Below are 26,138 nucleotides of genomic sequence, written 5' to 3' on the forward strand. Positions count from 1 at the left end.
GAGCCAGTCTATATTTTCAGTATCTAAAAAGTAATGTAAATTCATTTAGACTTTCTTTATGTACATTTTACACTGACTACTTAAACAAGCAGAACTGCAGCTGGAATTGTTAAGGGGTGTCACTGCAAGTTAGCCCTACTGTTATTGGTGCAGATATAATCAGATAGTCACCTAGTTAAATAGGGATTAGGAGTAAGGAGTGTGTTTTTAAATAAGAACTCAACGAGCTTGTGACCTGTGCCAAGGCAGCTGTGTAAGGGGAGCCGTGAAAGAAAACGAAATTCATGGAAGCGTGGTATTTGCAAATGAATGAAAATCAAAAGAAAATTAAAATAATATTTTTGCAGGTAAATTCAGCAAGAGGCACTAACTGTGCCTTTTAGATTGGTTATCAGCTTTGGGACAGATCACCTGATCAGTTTTGCTTGAGAAGATCTGCTCGAGCTAGGGTTCACCTTCAACATTATTAAGAAAATATCTTGCTGATGACAGTAAGATTGGTCTCTGCTTGCCCCAGCGTCTTTACCGCAGGTGCCAGGATTTAGAGCTGTGTCTTGTTTGGGATCTTTTTTCAAATTGTTTGGAGTCCATGGAATATACCCTTTAATTTTTTTTCAGGGTTTTATTAAAAAAAATAATAATAATAAAAAAAATCTAAAAAAAATCTGGAATCAACTTTGATAAAATAGTGGAGGACTGGGCTGAAAAAGCCAAAGTCAACAATGAGCATCAACAAGGAAGATGTGGAGAAGTTCCTTGATGGAAACCTGTCTTTTGCCCGGCAGTACTTTGACAAAAAGCTGAGACCTGAGGCTATTGCCAGTGTCCTAGGCAGGGCTGAGCCCCTGGTGGATTTTACATCTTTCAGGGAACTCAGTCAGGTGGAGGAGAGTGAGATTCTGTTTGAGCTCATTCGAGACATGCAGGAAAGCATCAATATGGAGAAAGTTGTCTTCAAGACGCTGAAGAGGATCAGCTTCCTCATCCATGCAGACAGATGCAGTCTCTTTATGTACCGCCAAAGGAATGGTGTAGCTGAGCTGGCCACCAGGCTCTTTAATGTCCATTATAATGCACATATGGATGATTGTCTGGTCCAGCCAGATTCAGAAATTGTCTTCCCTCTGGATATGGGCGTAGTAGGAAACGTTGCCCAAACCAAGAAAACCGTAAACATCAAAGATGTCAAAGAGGTAGGTTTTGGTTTAAAGGTTCCAACAAGCTGCCCTTTTGTTTCTCCTGCATATTCCCCATATTAACTGTAATCCCTTATCTTCAGTAGGACTTTGAAATAGCTAAGTATTTTCCCACTGGAATATAGTGGTATGTTTCAGAGAGTGAAAGAACAGGTCCAAAACAAACCGTGCTAGTTGTAATCTCAGCAAAAAAAAAATTATATTTCAAAGCAGACATGTAAAATATAACATGGAACTATCTATTCGTATTGATATGTTGTTTACCTTGATTCTTGTTACTTTAAACAACAGTGGCAACTAGGTAGTCACAGTTAAAATGATATTTTAGAAGCAATACTATAGATTATCGAGTGTAAGACATTTGTGATTGTTTTAGTTTTTGGTTACACTGGGGTCCTTTCTACAGGTCATCTTTTGGTAAATGTCAACTGTTGTAATGTTCCACAAATCATCTTAATGACCTTTTTGCAATACCTATTCTATAATCTGAACATTTTTTAAACCAGAACAAATGTTATGAAAATTATAACATAAATAACATTTGGCAAGATTTCCCAGATATCTCAGCAACAATCCATGAGACTTCTTTGGGAATTTATCTCATAACAATCTTATTCCAGCATCCATATTCTTTATTAATACGTTAAACAAAAGTATTGAAGACAATTATAGAGCAGAAAGTATGGGAAGTGGTGTGTTGAAAGATATATAGCAGAATATAGAGTATTTAAATATATATTGAGATCATTACAATCCTATTGGTGTAATCTAATTTACTTCTGTCATCCCCTGCCGCCCAGTTATAATATCTGGGATTACTTTTCTTCAAGCTATACCTGAGCAAGTGGGTCAACAAAGGTTGACTAAATACACACGATAGTAGACAAGGGAAATACAGTGTGTAGCATCTGATTTAATATCTGCTGTTGCTTCTGCTTAGATAATGCTGTGACCATTTTCTGTTTACAAACTCACAGTTGCCATAGTTGCAGAGGGGCATAATTTACAGCTGAAGACCCCTAGTGGTCATTTCTAGAATCTTGCTTTTTTTCAGAAGCAGCCCCTGTAGTATAAAAAGGACACTAGTCTGTAAGCATGGAAATCAAACCAGAAACCGCAATAGAGAATTAAACAGAACTGAAATAGTAGGACTTTAAACTGATAAGAAATTAAATATTCCAAAATTGTATACGTTATACAGCATCCCTTTAACATCACTCTTTTCTGCTGTGTGTAATAATAATACAAATTTTGCTACCAATATGAAGTTAGTGTACTAGCAGCATATTACTGCTTTAAGGCCAACTTGGTATTGATATGGAATTAGTTAACTAATGCATTCTTCCTGTTGTTTATACTGATTATTGAGTGAAGCTAATTTTCCGCTCATCCGGGGCGCTAACATTTTTACTGCTGTACAGTTGTACCAAGCCTGTGAACTGACAATGAATATTTTTGATACGGCAGTAAAAATGTTAACATGCCAGTCTAAGCAAAACGGTATCATCACTGGTATTAGTTTCAAGCATATTTCTCAATAGAATAATTTTGTGTCGACCGTAGTTCTGTAGCTGGGTCGCTACATTGGGCCTAGCAGCTTCAGCCATGTGAACCTAATAAAATAAAATAAAAACCGTTGTAAAAACAAACGCAAGTCTTAATAACGTTATTTAATATGCAACTCATTACACACAAAACAGGTAAAACAACAAGACACTTTAATTTCTACAGACGGCACAAGACAGGTGCCTCTCATTGGATGAACAGGTTAACGGGTAATAAGGAGGAACACCGATCTCCCTGATGTGGAAGGGGTGGGAATGGGCGGGGCGGATGGGATTGATTGACAGTTTGCAAGTGCATGCATCGAATAGATAAAAACCACATTGAATAGATAAGGTACATTGAATGGATAAAGCTCATATTTAATGTTTGATGCTAGTTTTTAACATTCGACTGTTGCATTTAACATTCGATGGTAGTATTTAACATTCAATACTTGCATTTAATATTCAATGTTGAATTTGTTATTTGATGTTAAAATTTAACATTTGATACATGAATTTAATATTTAATGCTGGTATTTATTATTTGATGCTAAAATTCAATATGCGATACTTGCTTAAATTTAACATTTAATGAATTGTCATTCATTATTAAATTTTTGTTACTTTCACCTCCCATATTTGACTGCCATGGATGTAAGTAAATAAAACGGATTGTTTCTGAAGTTTGAAAAGTCTATAAGCTTGTAATTATTCAATATGAAATAAGAAGTTGAACTAGTATGCGAAGCACAGTAACTGGATGATGCATCGTAATGTATAAGCAACCTAGACTACAAACTCTGAAGTGGTACATTTGTTTATTAAGAAGCCACCACACATTCCATATTTTATTAATTTGTCCTGGAGATGTATTTCGAGCTTGTAACACATCTTCATGTGTTACAAGTACTGCTTGTACCAAAATCTCCACTTCCATATTGGTAAATTTCAGTTTTCGCTTCTGAGCATCCTCATCACCATGGCTAGTACCAGGCTGAGGTCTTTGTGTGCCATTCATTTTCTTTTGGAATGTGTAGCCTACACGCGCAGGGTTGACCCAAACCAGCTATTTATTGTGAAAGGTGTGTAATTCTCCACCGCTAATTGCGGTGAGGGGTATTTAAATTGTTTGATTGAGGAGTCACCTGCTTCACCTAATTAGTCTTATAAAATAGGTTGTTATTTTGACACTGAGTGCGGCCGTACTGAACACGCACAATACGTGGCTTTTTGCGGTCGGTTTTCCCCCTTTATAAAATTGGGCCTGTGTGTTCTGTTATTTCAGAATTCAGTCAATTTGTTAATAGGAAAAACCTTGGAAAGACAAGAGTGAGTAATGTTATTTTTACATGACTATTAACAAGAAACACTGTAGCAGTATTTGGAATCCACTGCATAGAAGATTTTGGTAAGCCCTGCCAAAATAGAATCACAAAGTGGATCAAGTGAAAGTGACACGGAAATGAACCCAGACTGCAGTCCATTCCACCAAAGATATCAAGGGTTTATCTAGCATTCATTTTGTATTGCTCATAACTCTCACTGAAAACCCATAGCCTTTTATTTTTAGATACTAGCAATCTCAGGTTGTATCTGTAAAGTGAATGCCCCTTTTACAGTAGGCATCATATTAAGACTTTGAAATGTATTACTGAACATGTTTTGTGAAGTATGTATTAAGAAACATTTGTTGACTGTTTAGTTTGTAATGTGGAAGATGGTCGTAGACAAAAGTTTGGGCGCCCTACACCTGATACAAGATCATTCAAGAAACGATGCAACATACAAGCATTTAGTGAACATTAGCCACTAATTTAATATGACAAAGACCAAAATACACACATTTGGGTAGTTTAACAAACAATATTTATATATATATATTTTTAAAAAAGCACTTGAGTAATTACAAATATTTATTCATGACTAAAGTATTGGAACCTTTACATTAAAAGTCTGTAAACATTTAATATAACCAATTAAATATATATATATTCATTGATTGAAAACCATTACACAGTATCTAAGCTGCTTTAGAAAATCAATAGCCAGAAAAAAACAAGCAGTTTTTCCAACAAGAATAAAGTTTTGGCAACACAGCAGATGATGGTCAAGACAAAAGAGTAGGATTCACATTTGCGAAAAGCACTGGTAGCAGTAGCAAAGTAATATGGAATACCAAAATCCACAATCAGAGCAATAATCAAGAAGTACCACAGAACAAATTCACCTAAAATGCTTGAAAATTATGCGCACATCAAGTAGGAGAATCTTCCGAGCAGCTAAATAAAATCCAAGATTAAAAGCCAAGGACTTAAAGAAAGATTCAGCAGCATCAGGCACAATAGTGCACAATGACGCAGAACAAAGAGTAGTTGTATACATGTAGACCTCACTACAATCCACTTTTAAAGACAATTCATAAAACAAACCGTCTTAAATAAGCCAAGACATGGAACAGGAATCGAAAGCATTCTTCAACAAAATTCTCTGGTCCAATGAGACTAAAATAGAACTTTTCCCCAAAAATGGACCATAGTATGAAAACTGTGTTGCTTCTATTAAACATGGCAGTGGTTTGATCATGATATGTGGGTGTTTTAGCAGTTCAGGGACTGGAGACATTCATGTGATTGAAGATTGAATGAATGCAGCCATGTATCAAAACATGACAATGGTGCCATCATAGGCTGATTGGTAGACAATTTATCTTTCAACCCGATAATGACCCAAAGCATATGGCTAAGTCAACTCTGGAATTGAAGAAAATGAAGATAAAAGTTCTGTATCTAAGAGAAATGCTTTGGACTGATCTGAAAAAAAGCTGTAGCCAAGCATTGTGTATCCAATGTGTCTAAGCTGAAGGAAATATGCAAGACAGAATGGGCCCAGATTCCACCAAGATGTAACATACTGGTTAAGAATTATCTAGCATGTCTGAAAGTCATAACATAAGCAAAAGGAGGACACACAAATTACTAAAGCATGGGTGCCAATACTTGTGCTATGAAAACATATTTGAAATTGATTAAGTGCTTTGATTAAGATTGTTTGTTTAACTACCAGAAATTGTGTATGTGGTATTTGTCATATTAATTAGTGGCTAATGTTCACTAAACACTTGTATTAAACATGTTTTCTTGAATTATCTTATATGAAGTGTAGGGTGTCAGTACTTTTGTCTGTGACAGTACTTATTATTACAGATGTCATCTGTGGTCAAAAACCTAGTGGCACAATTTTGCACATGTTAAATTCTAAAAATAACTTACTGGCTGTTGCTATCTGAACATTTTATTCAAACCCAGTTAGATTTGAAGGTACCCCTTCCCTACCTACATATGCCAACCCAATGGCAGCAGGACAATAAATCATTAGAATGAAATCCACCCTGTACGTAAAAACTTCAGATTCATAGGGAATTTAACAGATTTTCTTTTTTTAAACCAGTCCAGCCACTTCAGCTCTTTTGTGGATACCCTCACAAGCTATGAAACAAAAAGCATACTGGCTACTCCCATCATGAACGGCAAAGACATTGTGGCAGTGATCATGGCTGTGAACAAGATAGAGGGTTCTGGCTTCTCTCAGGAGGATGAAGATGTAAGTACCGAGTCCACTTCAGATTATGGTTTAGGTCAGTGCTTCAGAACCCTGGACCCTATAGACCACTAATGTCATGTTCCCATCTGCCATTGTGACCAATGTCAAGGTGATTTGAAATGAGTTCTGTTAGTTTCCATCAGCAGCAGATAAAACCACTTTAAATTGAGGTTTCATCATCCCCAGTTAAGATTGTGGACCATCAGAATGTAGTCTCCCAATCCTTTTCTTATGGAGGAAGTTACCTAATGTGCATTCAATGTGAAGGAACCTAAATGTGACTGTTAAAAGGGCTGTCAGTTGGTTTTACAACAGGGAAATATTGGAAGAAGGTGAATAAATTATTGAATGACATCAGATGGAAACAGTAGATCCCAAGATGAGATCATAGTTTACAGTCTCGTGGTGCAGACGGAAATGTGGCATAAAAGTTATACTCCATGTTTTTGATAACTTTGTAGCACCAAATTCCACCATGGAAATCTGGTGTTATGCTGTTTTCTCAGTTAAAATAAACTAGCCAATGTTTTCCTTTTTTTCTTGCAGCTTTTTCTGAAGTATTTAAATTTTGCCTCATTAAACCTCAAAATTTACCACCTGAGTTACCTGCACAATTGTGAGACACGTAAAGGACAGGTAAATATTGCTGGTACAGGGGTTTTGGAAGTGCCTCTAGAGTCAGACGTTCATCTATGTTTTATGTAATGTATATATTTATACTGTAGGACTTTTTTTTGTGGAATCTAGGCTATATGGCTTGACAAGTCCAATTACTAGTTTCAATAAGTTAATGATTTTGTACAGACCTAAAATGTTAGTGCCTCATCCCTTCCATAAGTGCAAACTGAAAACTTGTTTGTTGACCCTGAAATAGCTGGGTGGGTTGTGGAAGCCAAAATAGGTAAAAGCAGTGATTAAACTGTAAAAAGTTGGAAGTGCAATAGTTTACTGACCCAGGTACAAAAATAAATCAAAAAACAAATTACTGACAGATACGTCCTGCAATGTGATCAATGCAAATATTGTAACAGTGTCAATCAATTGATTTTATTATTTTTTTTAATTATTCATAGGTTCTTTTGTGGTCTGCTAACAAGGTATTTGAAGAGTTGACAGATATTGAGAGACAGTTTCACAAAGCCTTGTACACAGTGAGGGCATACCTAAACTGTGACAGATACTCAGTAGGGCTGCTGGACATGACAAAGGATAAGGTACGTCAGCTTCTGTTGATTCACTATAAAACATTTACACCTTAAGAGCTGCTGCAGAGAGGATCGCTTCATTTATTACAGCTGTGTGAATTTCCATGGCAGCGTGTAAATCTCAGAATCTGTCACTATGGAACACTTTGGTTTTGTGCCAAAGCATTCAAAAGTCAATATACCAGGTGAGGTCAAAAAGTAATTAGAATAGTTTAGCATAGACAGGCAAAAGCCAAATTATCTGTGAGGAGTAAAACAATTTAAAGTAAAAAGTATAAAACTAGTAATAAACAACGTAGTTCCAGGAAAGGGCAGTACAATTATTGCTTGATTTTTATTTTATTTTTTTGCTAGTTTTATAGAATTAACTCTATTTTTCTCTCTGGAATTTGCCTATGATTCTGTCCTTGCTTCAAAATGAGGGACATATTCAGTTGTAGCTATTATTTTAAAGTTAAATTTATATAAATATGTTTCTAAGCTATTTAAATCATATGAACTGTAGGGTGCAGGGGATTTTTGCCAGTACAACTGTGATTCTGTCATGTCTATGTTGTAATAGCATGAATAAGAATGAATTTATCATCCAATTTGTATACCTGTTTTGTCTTGTATAGGAATTCTTTGACCTGTGGCCTATCCTAATGGGTGAAGTTCCACCATACTCTGGACCTCAGACACCAGATGGGAGGGTAAGCGTACAATTAATTTATTTAGCACTGTACAGTGTACAAGTCTGTAAAAAACACTCACGGTTCTAAAAGTTTGTGTTGTCATGAAACAACTGCTATGTTATACCATGGTAAATGCAAGAATATTATCAGGTAAGTAAAAAATAAATTAATTAATTCATTAAAAAACAACAACAACAATAGCAACTGGCTAATTATTTAGCTTAATTTAGAAATTTTTAAGTTTGGTAGTGTCAGCTTTGCCCCAGTGGACATTACTCCACATCAAAAGGAAAGAAGCCCTGGACTGAATGAGAGGACATTTAGGTGGGAACATCTTGGGCACCTATTTACCATTGGCCTTCACCTTCATGAGCATTACATTTAAAAGCACACAAATTAGATGTTCCTTTTGAAAAATAAACTTTTAAAAGGGTTTGTGATCTTTCTAAGAAGTTTCGGTGGAACTTTAGAATACAGGTCATGAATAGACATGCCATATAAAACTGGGTAATTACCATAGTTTCTGACTCTTACATGGTAAATTGTATTACTGTGTAATTACATCACCTTGAAAACACCATTTTGTTATATGATGTAATTACATAGTAATGTCGAGGATCAGGAAATGTCCATGCTACCAAAATATATGTAATATAAACACATAGTAAACAATGGGAAAGGAAGGTAAATGTGTTTTAAACTTTACAACTACTAAATTATGATGAGGGCTGATAAGTTATTTTGAGTCTTATCAGAACTTGTCAGAGAAGATTTCTGAAAACTAGAAAATGTTTTCTCACTCTGCTCACCAATAAGGAGAGCTGGGACAATAAAACATTGTATTATATCATGCCATTTCATATTATTCTGTGTAATATACCACAGTCTCACACTGTATCTGTTATCAATCAATCTTTTTAAGAATAAATCAATTTATAAGATTGGTTTCTTCTTTTTCAGGAAATCATCTTCTACAAAGTAATTGACTATATTCTCCATGGAAAAGAGGACATTAAAGTTATTCCGTAGGTGCCTTTTTAAAAATCTGGCTAACCATGTATCTACAGTATTTTACCTTAACAAAGCTAACCTTCAGCTATTGTTTGTCAGAATCATTTTGAATCTTGGACAGCATAACATGTTATTCATTGTCATGTTGCTTTCAGGAATCCCACACCAGATCACTGGGCACTCGCTAGTGGACTACCTACATATGTTGCAGAAAGTGGTTTTGTAAGTTGCTGTACATTCCATACTAAACATGTGTATGTTATTGGACCAATGTAACTTTTTTAATGTGTTGGGGATCAGTTCAGTTTGCATGTGGAACCTTTGTATTTGCCCAAAATACATCTAAAGGTACTCTATGGTCTTCAGAATGACTTTTGTTGAGCTCAGTTGAAAAGACAAATGTACTGCATTATTGTATAATGGATAGAAATCTATGAAAGAGACTATAGCTGTACTTAGAAATATATGTAATGTCACAAACATATTTGGCCAACATGGTTATTCATATTTCTTAAATTCATATTACAGAGATTTTTTTTTTAATTCGATGTAGATACTAAAATGAAATTACAAATTTTCATAATTCTGTGAAATATTGGAGGGAAACACTGTCTGTTTTCTTGGTGAATGTCAATAACACATGTTTTGTCTTTCAGATCTGTAACCTTATGAACGCACCTTCAGAAGATATGTTTAAATTTCAGGTACAAAGCTTTCCTTGAACCTATGACAGAAATGTGAATGCATTCTATGAGAAAAGAAGCATGAGTATGTTTGTTGGAGCTTCGTAGTAAGTAGGTCAGTAGTTTGTTTAACTCAGAGTCTGCTTTCTTTAACGAAACCCATAGTAAACATGTGCACCTCTCCCGTCAGAGTGACCCATAGTAAACATGTGCACCTCTCCCTTCAGAGTGAACCACTAGATGACAGCGGTTGGACAATCAAGAATGTCTTGTCTTTGCCCATCGTGAACAAGAAAGAAGAAATTGTTGGTGTGGCCACTTTCTACAACAGAAAAGATGGCAAGCCATTTGATGAACAGGATGAAACACTCATGGAGGTAGAGTAGACTGAGTTTGCTATCCTTTATTACATCCAAATAGACGGCGAAGAGGAGAATTGAAGGGATCACTAACACTTCCCTGTATTAGCCTTTTGAAGCAATTGAAAAATGTTACTATAGACTCAAGTGAACACTTTTCATTGATGTAACATTCCGGTGACTCATTTTCTTTTGGTTCAGTCTCTTACTCAGTTCCTCGGCTGGTCAGTACTCAACACAGACACTTACGACAAGATGAACAGACTGGAGAATCGTAAAGACATTGCTCAAGACATGGTGCTCTACCACGTGAAATGCCGCAATGATGAAATCCAAAACATTTTGGTAGGTAATAGCAGAGAAAATATGACTATAATTAATAAATGAAACATGGAGGCTGTGTGGTCCAGTGGTTAAAGAAAAGGACTCCCGGCTCAGCTGCTGACTCCTTGTGTGACCCTGAGCAAGTCGCTTGTTGTAATTGATTCTGCAGCTGATGCATAGTTCACACACCCTAGTCTCTGTAAGTCGCCTTGGATAAAGGCGTCTGCTAAATAAACAAATCATTATAATTAGTGTTCCTAATATTGTACAATGGACACGCATTCAATAACAAGTTAATTTTTTTAACAAAGCTCCCAGGCTAGCAAACTTTTAATCTTTGCAATTATGGGAGGTACACTTGGGTACTATTGTCTCAGAGAAAGAAAGCTTTTCTATTTTTTTTCTGTCCTTGAAATGCAATGGTGATTTCACTCTTTACACTCATACAGAAAACAAGAGAGGTCTATGGAAAAGAGCCTTCAGAATGTGAGGAGGATGAACTTGCCAGCATCCTGGTAGGGAGAATCTATGAAAATATTGTACCTTCTAACAGTAATAATCATAATCATAATCATAATCATAATCATAATCATAATCATAATCATCAATTCTGGGTTTGACTGTTTACAGAAAAAGGAACTTCCCGGACCTACCAAATTTGAGATTTATGAGTTTCACTTCTCAGACTTTGACTGCACAGAACTGGACTTGGTCAAGTGTGGTATCCAGATGTACTACGAGGTCGGGGTGGTGAAAAAGTTCCAAATTCCTCAAGAGGTATGCAGTTGATTACAACAATACTATGTGTTGTAATTCGTTTCGGAAATGCTAACTGACTCAGTTATTTTGGGAACTGATGGTTTACCTCTAAGTGAATATGCATTTATATACAAATACTATTCTTAACAAATGCTCTATACCAGGGTCTGTTTAATCTAAGTATTTAGCCGTCAATACACCTACAGTAGAACCTCAAAGTTATGAACAGCAAACTTATGAACTGACCGGTCAACCTAACACCCCACTTTCAACCGGAAGTATGCAATCACTCGACCATGCGCGCGATGCAACCAGATAACATAACTGCACAAGATCCAGACAAAAGTGAAGCAGATTTCAAAGCAAGTACAGGCAACTTTACTAGTAAATATTAGTTTTAAACAAAGCACAGTTTTTTGTTTTTTTTCAAGCCAAAGAAAGCTGAATGAGCAAGATGCATGAATGCATTTTGTTTAAAATAAAATAAAAACAAGCACTATGTTAACACACGTTTTCCTGGACATTTAGGTTCTATTGCATTTAATGTCCTCGACTTCTATTCTAGGTGTTGGTGCGGTTTATGTACTCAGTGAGTAAAGGTTACAGGAAGATCACCTACCACAACTGGCGCCATGGTTTCAATGTTGGACAAACCATGTTCACGTTACTAACGGTAAGCCTATAATGAACTTGCATTGTTTTCATGTCAAATGCCAATATTTATTTTTAAAAATGGTAATCCTGTAGTAACAACCAGAACATTGCTGGTAACAACATACCTCTATTTGTTCCTGTTCTGCAGTAACTACAGGTGCATTTTTAATGGTTTCGCTGGTAAGGTGAGGTAACATCAAAGCAAAGACAATAAGTGGGGTATGCACATGTTTTGTTTGCTTCTAACAGACTGGGAAGCTGAAGCGATATTACACAGATTTGGAGGTTATGGCTATGATTACAGCTGGTTTCTTGCATGATATCGATCACAGAGGAACTAACAACCTGTACCAGATAAAGTGAGTATGTTTTAGAACTGAAATGGAAATCTAGAGCCGATGTAGTCTCGTTAAGGTGAGTTCTTTCAGAGTTTTTGTTGCTGTGCTCTCAGAAACAATTAGTTGAGTGTCTGCTTGAATTATCTTTGAAGACTGTGGAGTTACTATAAACCTACACACAACTACAGTATCCATACTTTATAACCAGGTGCATGTGATAACTAAAACAATTATTGAAAAACTATGCTTTAGCATTGAGGCAGTTGAGTGAAATCAAATGCAAATCAGTGCATTTTATGTAACTGGAAGGTCTCTAGTGAAATCCAGTGATGCAGTGTATTCTGCATTTCCAATAAAGCATTATGAGAATAAATATAATTACATGTTCTTTCAGATCTCAAAACCCACTGGCAAAACTTCACGGGTCATCAATTCTAGAGAGGCACCATTTGGAATTTGGCAAATTTTTGCTTTCGGAAGAGGTGTGTACTGTCTATTTATAATACAGTTCAATTTTTTCCTGTTACACATTTAGTGCAGTTGTGTGAAATACAGTAGAAGACTATCCTTTGACTTTTCCACAGAGTTTAAACATTTACCAAAACCTGAACAGGAGGCAGATGGACCATGTGATTCATCTCATGGATATTGCCATTATTGCAACTGACTTGGCACTTTACTTCAAGTAAGTGTAAATGGCATTCTTCAATAAACAAACAAACAAACAAACAAACACAAGAACACACTAGAATCAGAATGTGTTTTGAACCTGGTTTAAGATCTTACATTTTTTCTTGACTTTAATTATTAGCAACAATATAAATTATTAAACAACAATATTTTAAACCACAATATCACCATATTATAATGGTACATATGTTGTTATGGATTGGTAGTATAGCACTGGAAACCATTATATTTATTCACTGAGCAGGGTTGACACAAGCAAGTAGTCATAGACTACTTGCCTCATTGGATTGCATTTGATAGAATAAATACTAAAAGAAACTAAATGCATTCAATGACAGATGTTTTGACTAGAAGTCTTTTTCAATGTCTTCAGTTAGATATTGTTTGTTAAACTGTTATAAGGATCATCCATTGGTGTCTGCCCTAGTTTTCAAAAGTCTACACGTGTCCAGTGTCAATTATTCCATACTGGGAGGCGGTTTTATTATGCTGACTACCAAACAAACTTCACTTGTGACGTGAACAAGACTCAAGAAGAAAAAGACTAGTAGCTCACTGCACCACCAAACCCCAAGGCAATATCAAGGGGCTTTTTTATATGGTATCTAAGCCTCAAATCAGAGTTTATGCAATGCAATTCTGTTTTAAGCCTAACATGTTATTTTATAGAGAGATCAATTTGAGACTGATTGTATGAAATATAAATGTAATGCCTCGTGTTACTTTTACATTGCAGAAAAAGAACAATGTTCCAGAAGATTGTAGATTTGTCCAAAACATATGAAGATGACAACAAATGGGTCGATTTCCTCTCATTGGAGACCACCAGGAAAGAGATCGTAATGTAAGTTAATGAAAGTAGTGGGAACCACACTGTGGTTGGCATTTACCTCTTTAAACATTGTGCTCTGTTGGTGTTGCGCTAAGAAATGGAGGTCATGAGATCCAACCAGTGCGTTCCTGGTAGGATTTGAACATTTAACTTCTAATTCATCTTAATATATACAACATACTCTGTATTTGTATATTTATGTAGGGCCATGATGATGACAGCATGTGACTTATCTGCTATTACAAAACCTTGGGAGGTCCAGAGTAAGGTGAGTCAAGCAATATTATTGTATGGGGTGAAATGTTATTGTATGGGAAGGTCACACTGGCTATCTTGGAAAGCACTGTGATAATCTGGTGTTTTTGGACTTGTACTTTCTGTTTGGACTTATTCTTGACTTTGAAATTCATCTCTGATTAATTGTAACTCTTTATAACTCTCTGCAAAGAAAGCTGTGGAAGATGCAAAGGCTGCCCTTCGAATTGGTGATATCATGGGGCAAGTTCAGCATGGAAGAGGGGGTCTTGGTTTCAGTTCAACTCCTCCTACATGGCACAAGGCGGCCCCAGCTCAAAGGAGGAAGCTGGTAGTCCACGAGGTGCAAAAGCAGGAGGAGAGGATGAGGTGTATAAAGGCCATTTCCCAGGCCAAACAGGGAGAATGGATGAGATGGGAGAGTGTGGAACAACGCAAGATTGGCTGGCAAGACCTATGGTCAATGGAACAGAGCAGGATCAGTTTCCTCATCAGGTCAACATATGATGTTCTCCCATCACCACAGAACCTAAACCTCTGGGTAGGAGAGGATCCCTCATGTCCTTTGTGTTCATCACCTGCAACATTAAGGCACATTTTGACAGGATGTAAGGTGGCTCTTAGCCAAGGACGGTTTACTTGGCGCCATGACCAGGTGCTGCGATGTTTGGCCTTAGCATTGGAAGACAAGCGTAACATGACCAATAAGTTGCCACCTGTTCCATCAAAACATTACACACAAAAGACAACATTCCTCCGCCCAGGAGAGCAACCACCAAGAAAAGGTGTTAAAACCAATCCTCGCCCAGGACAACTGGAAGCTGCTAGAGACTGGAATATGCTGGCAGATGTTGGTCAACGGCTTATTTTTCCACCTGAGATTGCCACCACTAACCTTCGACCAGATATTGTCTTGTGGTCTGGATCAGCACGCCTTGTTCACCTGGTAGAGTTAACAGTGCCATGGGAGGATGCTGTAGATGAGGCGTATGAGAGGAAGAAACTGCGGTATGCTCAACTAGCCACTGAAGCGGAACAGCGAGGATGGAGAGTTCGGGTTTACCCAGTGGAAGTGGGTTGTCGAGGATTTGTGGCACACTCTACAACCCGGTTTCTCAGAGACGTCGGATTCAGTGGCCAAGAGTTGCGTCGCACAGTGAAGAACTTATCTGAAGCAGCAGAGAGGAGCAGCAACTGGCTGTGGTTGAGACGGAAAGATTCTGGCTGGGGACAGGTAAGTAAGCTGGGCTGAGTTGAGTGGGGGACGGAGGGGGGTGATGCTGGGACGCCAGAATCACCGTCGAGCCCTCTTGAGGTGTCGTGGGCTAGTCGACGAAACACTGAGGATGGAAGGTGCCCACTTGAAAACCCCAGAGATGTACCCTACTTAGCTCAATCCAGACGGTTGTCATGCTGATGCGCTGGGGAGGCCGCACTTTGGTTGATCCCCGGAGCCAGCATCGCAGCCGTTGTGTGTGCTGATGCGCCAGGGAGGCAAAATAAGCTGATCCCTGGAGCCAGCATTACACTTCAGCCATTAACACCAGACAGAAGGATATCTACATCATCATATGGAAGGAAACGTAAATGGAGGGAGACACATATGGATCACATTAGTTTACTGTAAAGCTACGTCTTAGTTGGTGCTTATCTTGGTGAGAGCCGAGTTCAAATCAGCATGAAGTTTTAACATCTACTCTCGTGTAATGGAAATCTGCTACATTATGTTCAGTTGTTAGTGTAAATTGTAAATCAAGCTAATGGCGTCTTTATTTCACAGGTCGCTCTTTCAGTAGCAGCAGAATTCTGGGAGCAAGGTGACTTGGAAAGAACTGTTTTAGATCAGCAGCCCATTGTGAGTGCCTGTATGGTTTTATACTGTGGGAAGTTTAATATATCATTTTATGATATATGTCTACCCGTAATTGTCATGATTTATGTACTGTATGTACTAACATACTGTATGTATTATTATTATTATTTTCATTGGCTAACCATAAGTGAAAATATACATTAAATTGATGGCAAATCTGTTTGTTTTGCCGATTCTAGCCTATGATGGATAGAAACAAGGCAGCGGAACTCCCGAAGCTACAGTGTGGTTTCATCGACTTTGTCTGCACGTTTGTGTATAAGGTATAATATGCACATTTTCAGTTCTCTTCAGTTTTTGTTTTCATACGGAAATTACACTCGCCAAATGGGATGAGACACATGGTAACAGGTTGAAACCAGCACTGATCGGAGACTTACAGTACTAATACATTGATTGGGCTGCCAATTGTTCAGTGCTGCTGTGCTGGCTAAAAATAATATCTACTGTATAACTATATGGCTCTTAATATATCCCCATTTTGTGCTTTGCATCACCATTTTTTTTAAAAGAGATTCTTTTTGGACCTGTTGGACTTATACCTATGAAATAGCCCTCTATTAAGAAAAACAAATTCAAGCTGTCATTTGATCACTCTGATTCTAACAACAAAAGCTTACCTATACTAATATGTACTTGTCATAGCCTCTTACCCAATTTTGAACAAAATCTGTATGTATGGAGCCAGGTGTGTTGACAAGAGCAGATGTATTCATTTACTTTAATGCTCCACTGCTTCATTGCTGTCTGTACCAGGAGTTCTCCCGTTTCCACGAGGCAATCCTGCCTATGTATGATGGCCTGCTGAACAACAGAAAAGAGTGGAAGGCACAGGCTGACGTTTACGATGAGAAAATGAAGGCCGTTGAAGAGGAGAAGAAAAAGAAAGAAGAGGCAGAGGCTGCAAAAGCTCAAGGTGAGAACAACGTATCACTATGTGCCCTTTTACAGTACTTGCACAGACTCTGCACTGAAGCCATTTAACTCATACTGTGTGTGTGACTTCACTGTCCTCCTGTAAAATAACCTTCTGCTATAGCAGGATAGTGTGAAACACTTCTGTTGAAATAATGCTGACTCCTCCAGTTGTGGCAAAGTTAGGAGATATCAGTGATAATAAATTCCACTGCAAACAGTGCTTTTGCTCAGTGGTTGTCATGGTTGCCTGTGACTGTTTATCCCACATGGTCAAATCTTGTAGCAAGCTGGACCATCTGTAGCTGCTGGAACTACAAAGATGATAACCTCTATGCCATTCTTTGGAGTAAATTTAGAGTAACTGGGATGAAAATGACATATGCATCTGTGGAAGATACAACCTAAGATAGTTAATATGCAACATACCCATGCCATAACTACTCTTTGAGAAATGAATCAATATTAGCACATGCAGAGGCATACCAGTGTTTTTGAATGCTTTGTAAAGTTATTAACTTTACTGGTTATTACATGTACTAGTTATACTGTAACAAACATGGATGGATTGCTAGAAAAAGACAAGCAAGTTTTTACTTGAAATCACATATCTGAACGATAGCATATCAATATCTTGAACAAAACTTTAAAAGAAATTCCATTACATACTGTAAATGGTATAATCCGGAAAGGTGATTACAGGCTAATAATAGGATTTTAATCCCAATTGTTCCACCTGAGCCACATACAACCCACTGAGGCTTCCACTCTCATAGGTAGCTTGCCATCATGGATTAAAATCATATTTAACCTGTAACTGTCGTGTGTGCTTGCGTCTGCTGTTGACCAATAAGGAAGCTTGCCACATTTAAATAGAACTGGCTAGAAATTCAAGTTCTAGGGTTCCGATTTTTTTGCAAGTGATAATTTAGAATTAGACAAATAATTAATACATGTGTAAGACCTTGTGGGACCAGAATAGCTTTGATATTTTTACATTGTAAATTATAGGAACTGGCAAATAAAATAATTACAGTTTAAAACTCTAATTTTATAGTTCTACTTAATTGTATGTTCTGCAATGCTCAGGTTATGTTGTTTAGATAAACAGATTTACTCATCATAAAATGGCCATGCTTTGAAAATACCTCCTTCAGTCTAAATATTATAATAGTAAAAATCAGGTGTAATAATAAGTGGTGATGTTTTGCTCCATAGCTGCTGCAGGAGGTGGCGGAGGAGGAACACAGTCAAAGACCTGCTCAATATGCTAAACCTGGCTGCTCTCTGGGGTACACAGGCCCTGCCCAGCACAATAAAGACCTAAACCCTCAAACTGACTGAACCAGGGAAATGTACTCACTGCAAGCTGCAGGACCTGCTGCAGAATCCTGTGGGGGATCCGTTAGAATTATGGCAGCCAGGATGGCACCTAAAGCATCACACCAGACACCCTCCGTTTACATTTTCATCAGCACTTTATTCCATGTAAGGTGGAGGAGGAAAGTGGGTGCCATGACAAGAGCTTTAGAAACAAAAGGATTTATTTAATGTGTACTTTCCTTAGTGTTCAATTTACTCAAATGTTACAACCTACCTGTCAAGGGTGAGACCTCTCAGAATGAAGCCTGGTTACTTGTGGTTATTAATGTAGATTTACCAGCACACTGACATTTGCAAGTTTGTAATTAGAATCATTTAAAAACCCATAATTCCAAGTAAAACCTGTACACTGAGATTATAACCATTCTCATCAACACTAAATTTGAAGTAGTTTACATTCAAAGTGGTTAGTCTGTTGGCTAAATCGATAAACAGGAATTATTGCGGTTTGATCTTTTTAGACCTTTTTCTAATGTTCCCCTTTTTGTTTTAAATGATTTATCCCAAGTTTCCTTCTACAAATGCTCCGGTTGCTCTTCTGCTGATGCAGGCTACACATCATAACCACGCAGGGACTTGGTCATCTCAGCATTATTATCTCTTGCACATTTTATTTCAGTGTTTTTTTTCCTTACTTTTGGTCACTACATAAACTAATTATATAAATTAATTATATATTTTTTGTCACATTTTGTTAAATGGCATGTCGTATGCAGACAGGCTAAAAGAATTGAATCTATTCAGTCTTGAACAAAGAAGACTACGCGGCGATCTGATTCAAACATTCAAAATCCTAAAAGGTATAGACAATGTCAACCCGGGGGACTTCTTTGACTTGAAAAAAGAAAAAAGGACCAGGGGTCATAAATGGAGATTAGATAAAGGGGCATTCAGAACAGAAAATAGGAGGCACTTTTTTACACAGAGAATTGTGAGGGTCTGGAACCAACTCCCCAGTAATGTTGTTGAAGCTGACACCCTGGGATCCTTCAAGAAGCTGCTTGATGAGATTCTGGGATCAATAAGCTACTAACAACCAAACGAGCAAGATGGGCTGAATGGCCTCCTCTCGTTTGTAAACTTTCTTATGTTCTTCTTATGTTCTAAATCATTGGTCAAGGTAAAAAGATTTTTTTTTTTAATTCCTATGTTCTTACCTTGAAACAGTTTATTAGAGCAAAATCCAGATTACATTGTTATAAATAAAAATGTAGTCCAGCTGATGCTTTTTGCTTTAGTGCAGTAATCATTTATTTATTTATTTTTCATATTTAGTTGATCCTGTACCATAAACTATACATGTTAACTTATAAAAATCATCCTTAGGTAAAATAAGGTGTAGGTTGTAAGTATTACCCTCACAACTTTTTCCGTAAGAATTTTACTGTCACCCCTGGTATGTGCCTGTAATATAATTTGTCATTGTTTTTCGTTCAAAATAAGATGAGGAATATGCAGGATTGAACGTTTTGTTTGGCTGAGAGGGATGTGATGAATTAAGTTAAACTGTCTTGTTCCATTCTGAAAAGAAATAAAGAATTTAAACGTTTCAGGTAACAACTTACAACCATGGACACCCTATTTTAGCCAATAAACTAACCTTGGTTATAACACACCTTTTTGTTCACTTGCACTTCCCATAGTAATATTTTTCTAAGACTCCTTACTTGTTCTTTATTTACAGTGTGTGGGTAGTACGTAAATCACATGTAATTGTATAATGCTTTTCTTACAGCTTAATGAGTTTCTACCCGTGCTTTTGTATGATTTACTTGGACCTTAAAAAGGTTTATGTTTAACTAAACAGACTGCCTTTCCTCCAGTTTGCTTCCAGTCTCAATGTATTTACACGAACCGGAGGACCTTTCCTCACAGGAGAAAAGTTCAAGTGGCAGTTAAACTGACTCCAGGTCTCCATGGCCCCTTGTTAACTAAAATTAGTTTTGTTTATTTGTTGTTTTGTCTTGTTTTTTTTTTATTATTATTATAATTGTTAGCCAGATGAGTAAAAGTAAATTTGGCTAATAAAAGTAAATTTGGCTAAAAGTAAATTTGGCTAGATGGTGGCTTACCGTGGAGTCCAGTTTTCATTTTTAAATATTTGAATCAAAAGATGCACACTGTACATAAACCAAGTCTTTAAAATGCAGTGTTTCTAGATACCCGATACTGCAACTTCAGTTTTCTTGTATGGTACAATGTGTCTGGCTAATCATTTGGGATTGCAGATCCTGGCAAGTATCTCTAGCTATTGAGGTAGACATGTTTTCAAAGCTCTGAAACAATGATTTAAAAGATGTTTATTCGCTGTGGTTAATCCAAATTCTTGTAGTCAAGATTTTTGAACATCTGCAGTCTCCATTTTAAGTGTCATACACAAAGGTACTCATCTCTGCACTTCAGTATAACAAGCATATTAAGGAGTTCCATAATTGACATTGTAGTTTGGAATTTGATGTAAAATATGTAATAGAATGGTATGAAGAGACTTCATGTGGAACTTGCAGTGGAATATATGAATACTGATCTACAGCAGGCTGATAACAGTGACATTGAAGACATTCAAGGAATGTGTACTATAAACAATATATCAGGCATTCACACCAAATATTAGTATTGGAATGTAAGATTTCTGTTTTATTAACTGAGTCAAGTTACACCTATTGATTGGTCAATACCTAGTCTCTCTCTAAAGCTGTACATTGAAGCTATTTTAGGTTTGTTACACATCAAGATCAGAACAGCCTATTGCTAGAAGCTGCATCTGATACTTTGTATTATAATTGTCTTTTTGGTTGCGACAAAAACTGTATGTGAACATAATCTATAAACCAAAGGCGTTGAGAACATATTGGGATGTAAGGTGTGAAGAGATGCTTTTTGATTTTCTGCTCCGAATATGGGAAGAAAGGTACTTTATTGGGGCATTTGCCCTCCCTATACGCCACACCATGACACCCCTGATAACACCAGATTTACTCACAAGGCCGCTATGATTGTTAACTAGCATAACTTTGGTATATCTGTGTCATGTAAAGTGAACATGTTACTGAAAAAATAAATATGTAAAACTTTCAATGCATTTGTTTTTTCTTGTCCTTTGCTTTGTGTCTTATCACTGTTTTAATTTTTTTTATATAATAACTTGTAGTTATCTTTTTTGTGGGTATCTAAACATTTCATACCTGCAGTGGCTGTTTACCAAAAACAAAAAGAATGTTACTTGGCTGACCAGTTTTACCAAAATTTAAAAGTATCCATAGAAACGTAGTGCAGGGGACCAATTTCCTACCATAGACACCGATCCTTTAAATATTATCATGGCTTAATGTAGAATCTTTCTGAATGCATGTCCTAGGACAAATGTGCCCTGCAGTTGTAGGAAGGAGGACTGATAGTCTCAAGCTGTGAATCACCAGCTAATAATAAATCTTCTTATCCATCAGAAACAATCAGCACTTTCCAAGCATCTGCTGCTGAATGTAATCATATTTAAGCTGTGAAGGTCAATATTTAATGCACAGGGTTCAGTTTTACTATGTTAACCTGGGGGCTACCTAGATTTAACCATTTTATTAAAGGTACTTGATCACAATGTTCATTAAGTGCATCTTTGTGTGATCAGTACTAAGATTACTGTTTGGAATTAGTTAGGGATCACACCACCTGGAAACATTTACTCTTTTATTCATTTATCTTCAATTTAATTTGTACGATTATTTAAAATTCAATTCATATCTAAACTTTAAAATGAAAATGCACCAGCAAAAAAATTGGCTAAAATATGGATTCTAGGAAAGCAATCGAAAACATGGCTTTCATTAATTAAATTTCTGACAGTTAAAGCCTGAAGTTGACAAGAAGCCTTGGACTTCTACAACAAATATATCTCCAAGACATCTTATCTGTACCAAATGGTTTCCTTTCAAGCACTGCTTTAAAAATTGATGATGTTTTTAATGTGTTTTATTTGTCTTCTGGTAATTATATATTGGTGTATTCATTAGATCTTGTTGGCTAAGGCAGTCCTCTTAAAACAAACAACGCAGCAGTTTCTTATACTGGCCAATGACCTAAATACTGGGATTTATAGCAACTAGTAAGGGATTATGCCTCCTTCCTGATAAGTCTATGCACTTTTCATAGTTGAAGGGCAGGGAAGATAGTTATATATATAGCACATATTGTCTAATATAAACCTACCAAATATAAAATAAAGTTGAACTGAAACAATTACTCATCATACTGTTAAGTTTGTGCTGGGTTTATACTGTGATGTGCTGGCAATGACAGTATACCTTGTGAACAGGCTAATGCTAGTGTGACAATATAAAACTTGATATAAAATAAATGTTTTTATAAAACCGCACTTTATCAAGGAGGGACAGAAGAAATAAACTATACAAAAATCACACTGAAAACTACAGTAAATAATAAAAAGCCACATCATTTAATCTTTAGAGGTATGATAAACCCTTCATACTATAAACCAAGCTTAGTTGAGGGGTTCCCAACTTGTGGGATGTAGTCCTGAGTGGGCCACAGGAGCAACGACATTCAATGTATTTTTACAGTTCATGTGTAGATTTAGCAGTTCTATTGTTTGAGCTGATGGGCGAAATCAAGACTTATCAGACCATTTCAATGTTGGGTTTGGTCCCCCATGTGCCTAATTACAGATGTGCAAGCTGTCGCAGCGGTTCTTGGGTTTTTTTTAGTTCGCATTAACTGTTTTTTTTTGTTTTTTTTAAGCTATATGCATTAACTAACATCTCCTTGGTTATGTTAGAAACTGACCTGCGGAAATGTAGATTTAATACATTTTCTTGGTTACTTTATACCTTGACCGACTTATATAATATAATTATATATATAAACAAAACACTAAAATACTAATGAACAAAAAAATACAAAAAATTTAGATTAAGTCTATTTACAGAGTTACAGGTTTAAAATGTCATTTTTCTTAAAGTGCCAAAAGTGGCCCGCAGTGCCTCATGTTACTGAGCAAGTGGGCCTCGATTAAATGTTTGGGAACCCCTGGCTTTGTTGACAGTTGTTTTTTTGTAACTACTTAAAAGCTATTGTAGCATTTATCAGACCATTTTGGGGACATTACTTTATATAATTTGGGAGGGTGAAATAGTAAGGTATTAATTTCTAAAGGATAAGGCTATGGACAGGATTGGAATGTGATTGTGGCTAAATGTCATTTTAGAAAGAGACTGTTTCTTGGTGCATATGTAACAGTAGTGAGGTGCCGCCTTCCATTTTCAGGTTAACCCTTTGTGAGCCATGCCTTTACAACAAGAGACAAATTGGTCTTAGAATCTACCCGTCCAACACACACTGAAACAAAAGTTCTGGTTTTGAAGTACATGCAAGTTTGTTTTGGAAAGATTTATTGTTCCTAGTCTTTTACTTTATACATGTAGCGATAGGCAGTTATGAAATCAAAACATTACATTTTTTTTTTTATCAAAGTTTCTGGTTGAGAAGAAAGGAGAAAATATTTTTTTTCATTCACAGCTCATTTCAGGATGGTGTCTTCATTGGCTGTAAAGAATGGAAATGTATAAAAATTAGACTTAACTACATGTAAAGTAATATATTGTGAATTAAGGTAATAATCCCAGATTTCTTCATAGGCACAAATATTATAGTTTATACATACATTTTTTTAAATCTGTTTGCAATTTGACCTGTTTATTATCCCCAGGGTTATCTGCAGGCTGTCTGTCCATGTGCCACAGTTATGTTTTACATAACTCCACAAAAACAGGCCTGTATTTGTACATCCCTGTACATTTTCTAAGAGTGCAAGAAAGGGTACCTTCTGCCAGCTGTTTTGCAATGCGCTCTGCTTCTTCACGCTGCTTCTTCTCTGCAGCCTCCACTATCCTCTCCTCCTCTGCAATGGGCTTCAGGTAATCTGCATTACATTGTGAAAAACATAATGCAGCTAAATAAGGGTATATGCTTCACACACCAAGGCTGCAGAAACTACATTAACAGTAAGGATTTTGCTTTAATGGGAAGTAATCAAATAAATTCTAGTGTTTGATATGTTGTGGTAAATGAAATGTTTGAGTAACAAATATAACAACCATTACACTTATGGATGCGAAGGACATATGCATGGTGGATGCACTTTACGATCAGTCTTTTGTACCGTCTCGCATGCAAATAACACATTTATAGTAACATTCACATGGGACATTCAAGTCAAATGTCATCAGGTTAAGATATGTTTTATGCATTGATCTGGTCCAAACAAATGCCTATATGCATGAGTACTGTAACAATAAAAGAAGGTGCGGGTTGACCAGCATTTTAATATTTCAATTGATTTTTACTGAAGACACTGCACTCTAAGGAACACATGAATATACATTTATTTTGATTTAATTTTAAGGAAAAAACAATTGTTAACCTGTTACTGTATTTCTTTCTGACCAGCCAACTGATTTAGCTGGGTGATTTAGAGAACAAATCAGTGCCTTTTTCAGCAATTGAATACACAGTGTTACCCACTGTCACTATGAGCTTGCCCTGTGTATAAGCAGTGAGTGAAAGTCCGGGTCACATACCCAGGTTAACCAATACAGAAATGTATGATGGGATTGTACAAATCCTCTACCAAGCAAATAACCATCACATTAAAGGCATTCTGTAGAAAATCATCTCAAAACAAACATCCCTGCACAGTTTCATCAAGATCAGGCGAGAGACATCAAAAGAGAGCCAATTCATAACTTGTAACACAAACGTTATCAAGCTTGGTCAAGTACTTTTGTACAGAAATCCTTGCAATATCAAATCAACCAAACTTGTGCTTATGAACAGCAGTATAAACAGGATAAAGGGTTTGCAAGCCTGTTCATTTATATAAATAAAGTGTTGCATTCTGTGCTTTGCACCACTTTTGTCTGGTTCCATGGTGGCTACTTGATGTTCTCCAATGGTAAATACAATGTGACATTTGATGCAAGCTTTTTGACATGAAACTAAGACTCACCATATCTCTTCTTGCCATAGATCATTCCAACCAGCAAGGCTGACCACCTGGCTGTCTGAAATTAGTTAACAGAAAGGTTTCAATATTTCACAGCCTTTTTGGTTTGTTGTTGGAGTAGGGGTTAGAATTTGTTTAATAAAAACAGTTGGTTTATATTTTACAGTAGGGTAATCATGTATTAATTTCTTGGTATTAATACATTTCCCAGGTTAGTATTACATCTTCATGTTGTTCAGTTTTCCCGTTTGCAGTTATGACATATGCAACATATTAGAAAAAGAGCTCAATTGAATGTTGTGGATAACAAACAAACAAACACGAAACACACATCTGAGTATTGGACGCAGTAATGACTTCATAACTTCTATTGATGCATGTCAATATTACAGTAGTTCTCTAGTTTGCTATGTATAGTACTCAGAGCTTTGCCAGGAATGCATTGCACAGATTCAACTACGGGTATTTAATGAAGTGAGATTTGCCACATTTCCAGTATTCACTGCAGAATTTCCTTCTGTATAAACAACATATCTATATACCACATCTCGACAAGATGCCAGCAAGGTGACCTAACAGAAATGACCAGAAACAATGTGTCCTTCAATGATGCATAAAATGGCATCTCCAGTAAAGCAAATCAGTACAGTATTTTATTTGACGGTCTTTAACGGTAGAATATTGCGTAGCACTGCTACATTGACACTAGCTTCCTGACCTTCCTTCCCAATCGACTCACGACCATTTATAATGAACACATTTTGATGCAAAAACAGGCACATTTATTTATCTCTGGACAAGGCGGATTCATAAAATACCGGACAA

General features: G+C 36.7%; 1 protein-coding gene across 1 annotated transcript; it reads left to right on the top strand.

Moving 5' to 3' along the window:
• Positions 1–219: 219 nt before the first annotated feature.
• On the top strand, positions 220–21,376 carry LOC117421467 (rod cGMP-specific 3',5'-cyclic phosphodiesterase subunit beta). The gene is made up of 22 exons (XM_059024249.1): positions 220–1,193; positions 6,191–6,343; positions 6,890–6,979; positions 7,417–7,557; positions 8,166–8,240; positions 9,183–9,247; positions 9,389–9,455; positions 9,890–9,937; positions 10,144–10,293; positions 10,477–10,620; positions 11,049–11,114; positions 11,230–11,376; positions 11,924–12,031; positions 12,262–12,371; positions 12,745–12,832; positions 12,935–13,035; positions 13,777–13,884; positions 14,077–14,140; positions 15,908–15,982; positions 16,180–16,263; positions 16,757–16,916; positions 18,134–21,376. Exons 1-22 carry the CDS (start codon positions 723–725, stop codon positions 18,187–18,189), a joined length of 2,571 nt encoding a protein of 856 aa, XP_058880232.1. The 5' UTR covers positions 220–722; the 3' UTR covers positions 18,190–21,376.
• Positions 21,377–26,138: the final 4,762 nt, after the last annotated feature.

The sequence above is a fragment of the Acipenser ruthenus genome, chromosome 1 (assembly GCF_902713425.1).
Source record: "Acipenser ruthenus chromosome 1, fAciRut3.2 maternal haplotype, whole genome shotgun sequence".
NCBI lineage: Eukaryota > Metazoa > Chordata > Actinopteri > Acipenseriformes > Acipenseridae > Acipenser > Acipenser ruthenus.

Coding starts and splice junctions, on each gene's coding strand:
- LOC117421467 (XM_059024249.1), top strand. CDS start 723: ATGAGCATCAACAAGGAAGATGTGGAGAAGTTCCTTGATGGAAACCTG. Junction 8,241..9,182: donor CTCAGACACCAGATGGGAGG/GTAAGCGTACAA, acceptor CTTCTTTTTCAG/GAAATCATCTTCTACAAAGT. Junction 12,032..12,261: donor CCATGTTCACGTTACTAACG/GTAAGCCTATAA, acceptor TGCTTCTAACAG/ACTGGGAAGCTGAAGCGATA.